The sequence below is a fragment of the Trichechus manatus genome, unplaced genomic scaffold, assembly GCF_000243295.1.
Source record: "Trichechus manatus latirostris isolate Lorelei unplaced genomic scaffold, TriManLat1.0 scaffold00008, whole genome shotgun sequence".
Taxonomy (NCBI): Eukaryota; Metazoa; Chordata; class Mammalia; order Sirenia; family Trichechidae; genus Trichechus; species Trichechus manatus.
The window spans coordinates 27149103-27163460 of record NW_004443944.1 but is presented as its reverse complement, the minus strand read 5'-3'; the positions used below and the strand labels follow the sequence as shown (position 1 = coordinate 27163460).

The window sequence follows — 14358 nt, the reverse complement described above, 5'->3', positions numbered from 1 at the left end:
TGACAATTAGGAAATGATATCTATGTGATAACAACCTTAGTATTGAATGAAGCCAAATGATTTAAAGAGAAATTAAATTCTAAAATTAAATTCAGAATTTATAAAACAACATTTGAAAAATCAAAGTACTTCACCTTAATTTAGCTGAACGTAGTATTCTGGTAAGTGATACGCAATTTCCTTCCATGACACCCTTTCCAACTGTGGGAATAATGCTTTTGCGGCATGCAACATATAATGAACATGCCAACCAGTGTATAACTTCTCCCTGGCAGGTAAAAGACAAAAAAAAGCAAAATGAGTATGTTATTACATTAAAATACTTGAATTCCAAAGTCAGAAGAAATCTCAGAATTATCTGGTCTAATTTTCCTTCTGTAGATAAAGGGGCAGAGAGGTAAAGAGACTTGCCCAAGGTCACAAAGCTCAGTTAGTTGCAGTACTGGGTATAAAACACCTTATTATTAATCCCATGTTCTTATAACATGCTACACCTCAAATTATTGAAACGGTTCTCTTAAAATTTCTCTGCCTCAGCTTTCTTGATTTCAAAACACCTGTTATCATCTTAATGATGCTGAAGTTACTTTCTACCATTTTAGTTTTATGTATCTTTTTTAACCAGTTTGACAGCAAAAGGAAAGATCACAGTAGAAAGTTAGCAAGGGGGAGGGTCATACATAAAAATTAATACTTATCTTGTGACATAAAGGAGATTGTCATTTTTGTGAGGTAAAGATTTGGTGACCAATTTACCCTTAAACATGTTATCTTTAAAAAAGGAAGTATGGATCTCCAACTTAGCAGTTATCTCAATTTACAATGCTATAATAAAAATGACATTTGGGAATTCAACACTTAATACTGGTAGCCCTCGACTTACGAGGTATTCAAGTTATGACGAACTGCACTTATAACTGTCTTTTTTTTTTTAACATCTTATTTCTTAGTAATATGTACTACATCCAATGTTGCAGCATGTAATTTGCTGATGTTATCATTCTCAGATGTTCACTTGCAGATGTTCAACTTTATGATTTACTGTTCAAAATACTGCTGTATAGCAGGCTATGGCCTGGTCTACAAAGAAGTCAGTGTCAGTGTTGGGCAACAGAAAGTTGGGCAATGTTCATCTCCAACGACATACAACAACTGAACTGTGTACGCAGTTGCTCAAAAACATGGACCCAAATGCTGATCACTTTGCTAAAGTCAACAGGCAGATTTGGGAAGCAGTGAGATGTTACGGTGAAACATATGAAGAAAAAAAGAAAAGGACCATATAGGCAACTCTCAATAATCTTCTGACTAGAAATGCCATCCCCATTCCCAGGGATAATCCAGATGATCCAGAACCTTCCACAAGTGCAGTTATTACTGCAACTGACAAAATGCCAACGTCATCCAACTCTTCTTCATCACTGAAGTTTTGTGTAATTTTTAATGTATGTAGGTATTAAAATATATCTGTAAGTTTGCATTAATGTTTCCAACCCCCAAAGACAAATAAAGATTGGATTTATAAAGATACTGATAATAAAAGGCAATAATGACAACTTAAAAAAAAAAAAAAGAGGTATTCCACTTACATCAGAACCGACTTAGAACAGAGTGGCAGGAATGGAACCTAACCTGTAAGTCGGCTACTACCTATATTTATTTTACTCACAGCCAGACAGTGGACTTAGCACCAGGTTAAACTCCTTTAATCCTCCCAGCAACTAAATGTGTTAAGTACTATTATCCCCATTTGACAGAGGAGGAAATTGGGGTTGAGAGGTTAAGCACTGTTTGCATATTAGCTCTGATCAAGCTACTGTACACTGCAATGCTACGAAGTGAGCAACCCGCTCCTCTACCCTAGTGAGGCAGAGGATAGAGAGGTTAACTCTTTCAAGACCCAATTATTTTCTCCTTTGAATTTTTTGTTGGTACTACGTGGTTTCACTAACGAAGGCATGCTGATTAAAGGACCAATTCAGAATTTTTGTTATGAGTTATGGATTTTGATACTCATTATCTGGGATCCAATGTGTCCCAGTGGCCCCTGGACGATGTAAATCCTGCCAATGATAAAATCGGTATTTTTTTATTTCTTGAAAATTTTCAAAACATGAGGTAAAACATGAAGGCACCTGGTAATGACTGCACACACATTTTATTCTAGTTTCCTTCTTCTTAGCCTTTTTATTATTTTTCATGAAACTTTTCAAAACATAGTACAATGCATTCTTCCTTAGTGCAAAAACAGTATCTACAGCCCAAATAAATAAAGCCAAGGGATTTTTAATCTCAGGAAAATCACCTCTACAGTGTTCTCTTCATTACTGCAAAAGCAGTACTTAGATGCAAAACAAATAAAACTAAAGGAATTTGAGTCTCAGGAAAATTACCACTACTATGTATTCTTCATTATAACAAAAACAGTACTAATAGCTAAGAAGCAAAAACAGCTGCCCTAGAATACTGCAGAACTGCTCACAGCGGTGCATTCCACCTGCTACACATGGAAGCAATGATTGTGCCCTACGATTGAACGCAGGGTGAGAATAATTTATAGGAGTTTCCATCTCTTGAAAAGTACCACTGCAATACGTTTTATTCCTTATTGGAAAGGCATTACTTACTGTTCAGAAGCTAGAAAAGAAGGGAACCAGTAACACTTGGAAACAATGAAAGGCATAAAGGAGAAAATGGCCACTATGACTAAATGAAGACTGGCAACAGCTTATTCCCGCGATAAGTGCATTCTTATCAGAACACAGTAACTAGGAAACATAGTGAAGAGGTTTATCACACAGAAATAAAAGTAAACCTGTCAGAAGTTTAAAAATTCACACATCTGATAGGCATCACCTAAACCAGTACTCAATCTACACAAAAATGAGGCTCCCCACTCAGGATTTTTGAGTTTCACACATTTTAAAAGGTTCCCACCTTGAGGCTAAATACATTAAAATCAGGCTACCCCCTTTCCAAAAACCTCCAGAGGCATAAAGTGAGATACCGCATGTCCCATGGGTCTTGGAAGGGTTTTAAATGGCTCAGATTCCGAAATCTGGCTCCACTAATTGCCCTGTGACTTTGGACAAGGAGCTTAACCTCTTTGGGACTCAGATTCCTCAACTGTGGAATAGGATCAGAGAACGTGTTCAGAGGGTTGTGGAGAGAACTGAGATGACATATTTAAAGCGCTGAGCAGTGTCTTCGCACGCGAATTCATTGTGGCTTTTACCATTACAATGTTTTCAGAAATGTAAGGGCAGTACCGTGGCGTGTGAGGCGTGTGTAACGCTTCGCGGGGCGGAGGAAGGTCAGAGGTGGAAGCCACGGGTCTAGAAGACCCCTGACAGAAGTGCGACCTTGGACAAACCGCTCCTTTTCTGGGTTTGTTTCCCGCTTCAAAAACTGGGTGGGTTGACTGATCTACACCCGCCCCTTCAACTCTGCACTTACTGGAGCCCGGCTGGGCGGCGACCCTTCTCGGTGGGGAAACTCCCACCACCCCACAGAGTAGGGGCGGGGTCGGGCGGGGGTGGGGCCTGGCCGCTGGCTCACTGCGCCGACGGCCTGGTCCCACCGCCCCTCACCTCTAGGCTGTAGTTGCCCCGGATGGCGGTGAAGTCGTCCAGGGCTTCGGCCGCGCTACCCTCGTCCAGGTTCAGCTCCTGGCATAGGGCCTGAAGTGCCTCCCCGGCCGTGGCGACCACTGCCGCCCCCTCCGCGTGGGGTTCCTCCTCGAACATCCCCTCAGACCCTGCGGGTGGCGCGGTAGCAGCCCCCCGTATCCAGTCTCCTTCCTGGGCACGCTACCCACAACCACCCGCGCCAAAGCGCGCGAAAATCGGTCGCGCCTTTTCCATCGTCTGCCTCCGCTTTTCTCGTCAAAAAAAGTCCGTTTCCCCTCCTGAGCTCACAGCCACCTTCTCTGGAAATGGGATAACAAGATGGACCTCGGATCCTGGAAAAATTGTACTTTGCCCTTGAAGTGCTGCAGCAGGCCCAGTTGGCAGAGTAAATAGCGGAGGCGTCTGCGGCCTGCGCGCGGAGCCTACTGGGAGTTGTAGTCCGCATCCTGCCCTAGAGCAGGCGACACCGCCCTTACGGCTTTGGGAGGGGTATCAGTGAGAAGCCTCGTCTATCCTGCCAGTCCATCAGCCCTGTCTCTCTGTTGGTGTTCCGAGGCGCCAAACAGCCCATCTCTGACTGGGCCTAGCCACTTGAATTAGGAGATGGAGGCAGTGCCTCCTCGGATGTCTCCAGTGTTGGATGACTGAATGAATGTGCCCTACGGTATCACAGGGCCAGTAAGGCAAGCATATTAGGGAACACCTCCCCATTCATCATTCAGGGGTCCCTTTCTCAGCTCCCTAGACTTTAGGAGCTTTTCCAGTACAAACAGCCACTTTAGGCTTAAGAACGCCCTTCTGGTCTTGGAGCTTATCCTTCTGCTCCACCAAAACTTCAAAAGAGCCAGAGTGATCTTTTTAAAAGGTAAATCAGAGCATGTCACTCCTTTGATTAAAATCTTGCGAATACCTGTCCTTAAGATAATATCCAAGCTCCTTTCCATGGCCTACAAGGCCCTGTATGACTGGCCCACTTCATCTAGTGCGTTGTACCCCCAGCCTCAGGCTCACTGCTTTATTTTGGACTCTGGAAGATGCCGAGCTGGTTCTTGCCTCAAAAGATCTTTCTCCTATGCTGATCAAACTGCCTGAAATACTCTTTGTCAGATCTTTGCTTGTCTGGCTTCTTTTCATTCAAGTTCAACTAAATGTCACTTTCTCAGGCCATCCCTGAGTATGTCTAAAGTAGCTGATTTTCCTACCTCCCCCATACCCAGTTTCATTATCTTCATAGCACCTGATCACTATCTGATTTGATCTTATTTATTGATGGGGTCTTCTTACTGAAATCTGAGTTGCATGAGAGCAAGAACTTATTCTCTCATGTTTATCACTGTAGATCCAATGTGTAGATTAGTGCCTGGCACATAGTAGGCACTCAGTTACTCAGCATGGTGTGTTTGAAAAATTACAAAGAGCCCAGTGTTGATGGGATGAGGGGAAGGAGTCACTGGATCTCATATACCTCACTAAAAGCCTGGGCATTACCCTCAAGGCAGTGGAGGTTTTAATGCAGGGAGGTGATGATCAGTCTATATTTTGGATAGGTCCCTCTGGCTACCCAATGAATTGGTTAGGGTAGAGACTGGTGGCAGGAAGTCTTCTGGGGAATGATACAAAAGTCCAGCCAGGAGATAGCAGGGGGCTGGTCCAGCACACGAGGAGCCACTGCTGCAGAAGGAAGAGTCCCAATAACACAGGTTTCCATCTAGGCCAAGGGGGTGAAAATTGATACTGTTAGTTGGGATGGAAGTGTAAGCAGACGGATGAGATCAGTTCTGGAGTTTTTGACTTTGGGATGCTTGCAAGAAGTTTAAGTGAGGCTACTGGGTTCCAGAAGGTATCACCCCTCTCTCTTGGCAATTTCCCAATCTTCTACATTCTCCACACATGGAGAGGAGTGAGACTTGGGAACCAGCTGCAAGCTAGGTCCCAAATCAGGAAAAACTCAAATTCCCCCCCAAACAAACTCAATCTGAACCACTCATGTGGTACCTCCAACTCTACTTCTCTAAACTACTAATGCAGCTGACTTCAGGATCATGTCGTTATTCTCTGGAAGGAATGCTGGCACACAGTGCGTGCGTGGAGAGTCTCCTGCCATGAATTTTTACCTACTCAGGGTAAGGAGCACTGGTGGTTCAATGGTTAAGCGCTCAGCTGCTACCCACCGGAGGCTTCTCCAGGAGAAAAGACCTGTTGATCTGCTCCCATAAATATTGCAGCCTAGGAAACCCTATGGGGCAGTTCTATTCTGTCATATAGGGTTGCTATGAGTCAGAATCAACTCAACGGCACACAACAATAGAAGATTGGTTATGGGCAGTTGGTGTCTATCTCCAGTGCTAAGGAGTCTGTAGCAGGGGTTATCATCCCTCCTCCTAACTGCCTTTCCTGGAGTAAATATAGTCAGCAAAGAAATGTCAGAAACAGTGGAAGTGAGATAGATGAAGCTTCTCCTGTAGTGGCTCATTTGTTTTCTAATTTACTGTTCTTATGTAAGAGAACTTCTAGCCCAGCAGAGAGCTCGGGGAGTAGGGGCAGCCTGGACATGAGGATTGGGAATTTTCAGGCAGGTCCTAAAGCTAAGAGAGCAAGCTGATATCACCTAGAGAGAAAGCTGGCAAGAGAAGAGGCCCAAGGATACAATAGGAACAACAACATTTAAAGGGATGGATGGGCAGAATTTGAGTAAGTGAAAAAGAGATTGGGCCAGAGGGGCATAAAAAGAGTAAGTGGTATCTCAGAGGACAGAAAAGTAGTACTCCATAGAGTCCAATGCCGCAGAGAACTCTTACAGGGTGAGGAATTCAAAGAAGACTTCATATTATTATTCGTATGTTTCTGGTGACCTTTGCCATAGCAGTTTTCCTTAGCATGGTGGCAGTGGAAGCCAGATTACTGTGGTTGAGGGGCTATTGGCAGGAAGGTCAGAACGCTGAGATAGGAAGTAAAAACTTCCTGTACAAGGTTTGCTAGAGGAGAAGCAAAGGAAGGTATTTTCTAGGATAACAGAAACAAGCATGTGACTAATCAGGGGCAGAACCAGGCTGAGAGAGATTGAAGATAGAGATAATTGATGTAGCAGGACCCTAGAGAAGGTGGTCAAGCCCGGCTTTCCTCTTCATAGCACCTGTTTGGAAGGCCATCACTTTACACCTAGACTAAGCAGGCCTTGCCAGGTGTTCTGTTGAGTGAAAAATAGAGCAACATGCAAAAGGGAGTTGAGAGTGGATTGGAACAACTGTTGAAAAATATCTCTGGGTCTGTCAAATGTAAACATCATGGTCAGAATTTTTTGAAGAAAAACAGAGTAAAAGTAGGCCTACATCATGGGGATATTGGCTTTCATAGCTGGTCCCGGACAGATTACAAGAGATGAGTAGCCTCAAGTTCTTTGCCTTTGCTATAATTAATTGGTCTTTTTTTTTTTTTTTAAATCCAGATCTGAACTGCAGAGGGTAATACTGGCCTTGAAAAGAAACCAAGATAAAAGGAAACCAACCACTCTCAGGAATTATAAACTGAACAAAGAAAACTAAGAACTCATTGCACCATTTTTCATCTCTTCGGTAGTTTAGTTTTCAATGAATTTCAGGCTATGTATTACAGCCCTTTTCTTCTTCTCTGCTTAATTTGATTCCCCTGATCCTTTTCCCACTTCATGCATTCACCAAGTCCTGAAAACTCTTCATTTCTTCATTCCACAAACGTTTACTAAATTCTTGTGTATGATGGCAGCGTCAGACCTTGTCTGACTTTAGGGTGAGAGATGAGAATCAGCATCAGCCCAAAGCTGATTCCCATGAGGTGGAGGTCAGACATACATACCTCCACCACTCTCGAAACTTTTTACCAATTCTGACACCAGCCATCCCTCCCATGGCACTCTCTACTTCTCTGCTGGGTTCGATAATTTGTTGCAGTGGCCACACAGAACTCACAGACCATACTCATGGGTTACAATTCAGGATCAAGATCAAGTTGTAAGTAACAGAAACAACTCAGGATACAATTCTTCCATCAGGACAGTGTCTTCTCAGCTGTGCCTGCATGCAGGGCTCTGCTGCAGCCCCTGCATGGGCCTGGCCTTTGCTCTGCTTGGGCAAATGTTGCAGCTCTTTAGCTCCACTGACATGTGCCCAGAGGCACCCCACTCTACCAGCAAGCCTCCTGCCTGCAGGTGCTCAGCTCTCTTGCTTTGTGGGTTGATGAGACCATTGCAGACACCTCAAGCTGTGAGCTGGGATGCTCACCGCAGCCATCTTGCACCAGTCTCCTGGTTCCCATGACATCTCCAGTGTTACAGTTCTCACTATCTCCTGGGTCTAGGAGGTTCTCTGCACAGGGATGCTGGGTCCGAAGGAGGTGTTCTGCTCCTGGCTTTTCTTCTTAGTGAAGTCCCCCTTCAACATGTAGGATTGGCTTTTTTTAAGGCTAGCGGGATGGCAAAACTGACCAATCCCTTTGGTGGGTCACAGGTACCTTATTTGCATAGTCCCAGCCAACCCCAGGAAGTTTTACACACTTTATTTGCATATTCCCACCCAATCATTTTGTGGGAGTTACAAGACCATTGCTAGAAGGGCCATATAATAGCAATCACTGCACCACAGCCTGCTATGTGCAAGATACTGATTCTTTGTCATGATCTTCAGATCATACAGACTTTCAAGCATTACTGACTTGAAAACAATCCAAGAACAAAAGAAACAGTTTCTTAAAGGTCATTCACTAAGCAAATGGAAACTGAGAAACATTATACCTTTTTTCTTCTCTTTGGGACTGCATCTGAGCTCTAACTTTGGATTTTCAATATCATATCCTGTCTATGTTTACACATTTTCTTTTGAGGAATTAAAAAAAAATTTTTTTTGTTGTACTTTAGATGCAGATACACAGAACAAGTAGTTTCTCATTAAATAGTTAGTACACATACTGTTTTATGACATTGGATAACAACCCCACAACATGTCAACACTCTCCCTTCTTGAACTTGGGTTCCCTATTACCAGCTTTCCTGTCCCCTCCTGCCTTCTAGTCCTTGTCCCTGGGCTGTTGTGCCCCATTAGTTTCACTTTGTTTTATGGGGCTGTCTAATCTTTGGCTGAAGGGTGTGATTTCATTACTGAGCTAAAGGGTGTCTGGGGGCCATACTCTCAGGGTTTTTCCAGTCTCTGTCAGGCCAGTAAGTCTGGTCTTTATTTGTGAGTTAGAATTTTGTTCTACATTTTTCTCTAGCTCTGTCTGGGACCCTCTGCTGTCATCCCTGTCAGAGCAGTCAGTCGTGGTAGCTGGGCACCATCTAGTTGTACTGGACTCAGTCTACACAGACATTATCATCTCCTATATTTTGATTCTCCTGATTTGTCACATGCTACATCCAATCATTATGGCTTTTCCTTTTGCTGTGTTACAATTCACAGACTGTCCTGAATTGAATTATTAGGAAGTAAGGCCCTGAAAATGAGGCTAAGATAAAAGGAAAATGGCTCTTGTGTTTGCTTATTTCCCTTATGAAATAAAGCACATTTAGGCAGTACTGCTTTTTTTCTCTCTCTCTTTCAGACAGAATCTAGACTTGGTTTTCAATAAACTGTACAAACACACACACACACACATGCACAGAGACTGTACACATCAGCCCATGTTGTCCTCTTTGTTTTTTTTTTTAATTTTGCTGTGCTTTAGGTGAAAGTTTACAGAGCAAATCAGTTTTTCGCTCAAAAATTTATACACATATTGTTTTGTGACATTGGTTGCCATCCCCAAATTGTGTCAGCACTCTCCCTCTGTTCTTTTCTACTCTGGGTTCTCTGTGTCCATTCGTCCAGTTTTCCTGTCCCTACCAGCCTTCTCATTTTTGCTTTTAGGCAGGTGTTGCTCATTTGGTCTTACATACTTGATTGATCTAAGAAGCATGCTCCTCACGTGTGTTATTCTTTGTTTTATAGGCCTATCTAATCTTTGGCTGAAACACAAACTTTGGCAGTGACTTTAGTTCTGAGTTAGGAGGGTGTCCAGGAGCCATAGTCTTGGGAGTTCCTCCAGTCTCTCTCAGACGACTAAGTTTGTTTTTTTTTATGAATTTGAATTTTGTTCTACCTTTTTGTCCTGCTCTGTCTGGGACCCTCTATTGTGATCCTTATCCCAGCAGTTGGTGGTGGTAGTTGGACACCATCGATCTTCTAGGACAGATCTTCTAGGCTCACGCTGGTGGAAGATGTGGTTCATGTGGTCCATTAGTCCCCTGGACTTATATTTTCCTTGTGTCTCTGGTTTTGTTCATTTCCCTTTGCTCTGAAGTTGGTGGGACCAGTATTTGTATTTTAAATGGCTGCTCGCAAGCTTTTAAGACTCCAGATGCTACTCACCAAAGTAGGATGTGGAACATTTTCTTTATGAACTATGTTATGCCAATTGACCTAGATGTCCACTGAGACCATGGTCCCCAGCCCTCAGCCTCAGTAACTCGGTCCCTCAGAGGTGTTTGGATGGGTCTAGGAAACGTCTATGACTTTGCCTTGGTCAAGTTGTGCTGACTTCCCCTATATTGTGTGTTGTCTTTCCCTTTACCAAAGCTATTAACCTTTGTCTACTATCTAGTTAGTGATTTTTCTCCTCACCCCTCCCCTCCCTTGTAACCATCAAAGGTTTTTTTTTTCCTGTGTGTAAATGTTTTCTTGGGTTTTTATAATAGTAGTCTCATACAATATTTGTCCTTTTGTGATTGAGTTACTTCACTCAGTATAATGCTTTACAGACTCATTCATGTTGTGAGATGTTTCACGGATTCATCATTGTTCTTTGTGTAGTATTCCATTGTGTATAGGTACCATAGTTTATTCATTCATTTGTTGATGGGCACTTAGATTGTGTCCATCTTTTTGCTATTGTGAAAAATGCTGCAATGCACATGGATGTGCATATGTCTATTTGTGTGATGGCTGTTATTTCTCTAGGATATATTCTTCACAGTAGGATTGCTGAATATGGTATTTCTATTAATAGCTTTTTAAGGAGGTGCCATATAGTTTTCCATGGGACCCTGGTGGCTCAGTGGTTAAGAGCTTGGCTGCTAACCAAAACTCAGCAGTTCAAATCCACCAGCTGCTCCTTGGAAACCCTATGGGGCAGTAATACTCTGTGCTATAGGGTCACTATGTGTTACAATTGACAGCATTGGGTTTATATCATTTTCCATAGTGGTTGTACCATTTTATGTTCCCACCAACAGTGTAGAAGAATTTCAATCTCCCTGCAACCTTTCCAACATTTGTTATTTTCGGTGTTTTTTTGATCTGCATTTCTCTAATGGCTGGTGATCTCCAGCATTTCCTCACGTGTCTGTTAGCTGCCTGAATGCCTTCTTTGGTGAAGTGCCTATTCATATTCTTTGCCCATTTTTTAATTGGATTTTTTGTCTTTTTGTTATTGAGGTGTTGAACTATTATATAGACTTTAGAGAGTAGACTTTTGTCGGATATGTGGTAGACAAAAATTTTTTCCTAGTCTGTAGGTTCTCTCTCTTTTGGAGAAGTCTTTCGATGAGCATAAGTGTTTAATTTTCAGGAGCTCCCAGTAATCTAGTTTATCTTCTGGTATTTGTGCATTGATAGTTATGGTTTGTATTGATTTATGCCATGTATTAGGGCTCCTAGCATTCTCCCTAATTTTTCTTCCATGATCTTTATCATTTTAGGTTTTATATTTAGGTCTTTGATCCATTTTGAGTTAGTTTTTGTGCATGGTGTGAGGCATGGGTCCTGTTTCATTTTTTTACAGATGGATATCTAGCTTTGCCAGCACTGTGTGTTAAAAAGTCTGTCTTTTCCCTATGTAGTGGAGTTTGGGCCTTTGTCAAAGATCAGCTGACCACAGGTGGATGGATTTACATCTACGTTCTCGATTCTGTTCCATTGGTCTATGTGTCTGTCATTGTACCAGTACCAGACAGTTTTGACTACAATGGCTGTACAGTAGGTTCTGAGATCAGGTTAGTGTTAGCCCTCCTACTTTGTTCTTTTTCTTCAATAATGGTTTGCTTATCAGGGGCCTCTTTCCTTTCCATATAAAGTTGGTGATTAGTTTTTCCATTTCAATAAAGAATGCTGTTAGTATTTGGATCGGGATTGCATTATATCTGTAGATCGCTTTGGGTGGGAATGACATTTTCACAATGTTGAGTCTCCCCATCCATGAGCATGGTATGTTTTTCCACTTCTGTCTCTTTTGATTTCTTGCAGTAGTGTTTTGTAGTTTTCTTTACATAGGTCTTTTATGTCTCTGGTTAGATTTATTCCTAAGCACTTTATCTTTTTAGGGGCTATTATAAATGATTATTTCTATTTTAATCCCATTGTGTGAAAGTCTGTGATTAGCCTCTTTGTTGCAGTTTAATATTTCAGAGTTCCTCTAGAGCATGTGCCCAGAACTTGATTAAGACTGTTAGAGGCTCCAATACTAAAAAGGCTATAGGGCACACTCTCCCAAATATAATTCAAAATAAACAATTCTAAACCACAAAATAAGTGTAAGAAAGTGTAGAAGAGTTCTAATTATTTTTCCCAAGATGACTTTCATTGTTTTTTTTTTGAAATAACAATTCTTTTAAAAGTTTTTTTTTTTGTTTTTTTTTTGTGCCTTAGCTTTGCTATGCTCTAAGCAGGTACTTGTTTGGCACATGATTCCTCTTAGGAAAAACTACTAGCCTAACCTAACTGTCAAAAAAAAGCAGTTGATAGTTGTGGGGGAGGGGTAAAATCTGACCTCACCATTCTTACTGTTCTTGTTCCTCAAAGGAAAAACTAAAGTGGTGGTCCTTAAGCTGGGGAAAATAATGCCAGCCCCATTAACAAGGACAGCTCAGTGACTTTTTTTTGTAATATCCCCTTTAGATTTTGGATAAGAAAATAACAAAGTGAAAAGCACAATGTAACTTAAAAATATTAATTGCTTTCTAAGGCCTTTATCCATCAAGTAAAATTCATGTCCAGGGCACTCATTTTGATTAAAAAAAAGATATTTTAGAATTTTTTTTTTTTTTTTTTTTTTTTTTCTCTCCAAGAGACTGTCCTGACATATAAACTTCACTGTATCTAGGACCAAAATTTAGGATCATTTTTGTTTCCTGAATCCCTACATAACTAGATTAGTCCTACTCCCCTGTAATCTCAGAGAAGATGGAAAACAGAACTTTGTTACCACTCCAGATGGTAGCTCTTAAGTAGAAGGTCTTGGTGAAAAAGTCAAAATCATATGTGAGGGATGTATGTAATACTGAAAAAGAGCAAGAGCAAAAATCTTGGTGAGATTATCTCTGTTGCTTTTTTTCTCATTTCAATTGCCTCCATCAGTTGAGGAAAACTGACATTTTCCTTTTCTTCTTTGAATCAGGGGATTGGAATCAAGAAACTTGAGTCTAAGTCCTAGCACTGTCACTTAACTGATTTTGTGATTTCTGGCAAGTTATTTAGCCTCTCTGAGACTGTTTCCTCATCTGTAAAATGGGAATAACAGTAATGTCTAACTTAAATAATTTCTGTGAGGACAAAAATAATATGTGAAAGTTCTATACAAATAACAATTATATCTTCCTATTTCCTCTATTGTTTTCCTGCTGCACCAGAACTGGCTGCTTTCAACCACTCTAATGTATTTTATTGCCACATCTTCAAGCATGTCATCTCAATCAATGTAACCAATTTCTTAAATGCATGAACTTTTAAGAACTTGAATAACTGGGATTAGGATTTAGAGCAAATACATCAAAGACTATACATACACATGAATCTGCATGGAATGTGTCTGGAAGAGTCAATACATAAGAAACTGAGAACGGTACTTACCTACGGAAAAAGGAATTCGATAGTTGTGAAACAGGAATAAAGAAACTTAAGTTTTACTGTATATATTTTTGTACCTTTTGAACTTTGTACTTACTCAAAAAATTAATAAATAGAATGTATACTATAAAATAAAGGAAACAGACCATTACATAGGTATGCTGTGGTACTTACAATACTTTTATTGCTATCTGTTGTTATTGATAAACTCAGTTAATTAAAAACTGCACCTAATCTGCTAAAGGTGATGAAGAAAGTTGGAAACGAATAGTGGTGATGGTTGCACAACATGGAGAATGTAAATAATAACAATGAACTGTATCAAAAACAGTGGACATGGCGAATGTCTTGTCAGGTATAATTAACCACAAAAAAAGTTAAAACACAAAGTAGAACAACAAAAACAAACCCAAGAAACCAAAACCTTCATCTAAGAACTTCTAAACATTTTGTCACTTCAGAAACTTTTTATTTGACTGTTTGATAAAAAAAGAAAAAAAAGGCACCGGGGTGGAGAATCATGAATTTCCATATACAATCACATTGTCTATGCTAAGGTCCTAAAGTTCGAAGTGTGACCGACAAAAATAAAACACAGGTAGCCAGATCACTTTAGATATTAACTGAATTTGTAACTATAATAATAGACAAAAGATTAATTTCCTCAATGTGTAAAATGCTCCTATGAATCAACATGAAAAAGACTAACAAACCCCGAAAATCGAGAAGGCATTTGAATAGTGTTATAAAGGGTATACAGATAGCTTTTAGACAGATGCTCAACCTAACCAAAAGAGACCTGCATAAGTGGAAGAACATACCTTGCTCATGGATAGGAAGACTCAACATTGTGAAAATGTCAATTCTACCCAAAGCAATCTACA

General features: G+C 40.9%; 1 protein-coding gene across 3 annotated transcripts in view; it reads right to left on the bottom strand.

The window, feature by feature from the left end:
• The window catches only part of RBL1 (RB transcriptional corepressor like 1), a 63484-nt gene extending 59455 nt beyond the window's left edge, over window positions 1–4029 (bottom strand). For all 3 annotated transcript variants that reach the window (XM_004370367.2, XM_023724811.1, XM_023724814.1), the window contains exons 1-2: window positions 3591–4029; window positions 135–268 (exon numbers count right to left, since the gene is read on the bottom strand). In XM_004370367.2, coding sequence (XP_004370424.1) covers window positions 135–268; window positions 3591–3746 — 290 coding nt within the window. In that variant the 5' untranslated portion in view covers window positions 3747–4029. The remainder of the gene's footprint in view (window positions 1–134; window positions 269–3590) is intronic.
• Window positions 4030–14358: the final 10329 nt, after the last annotated feature.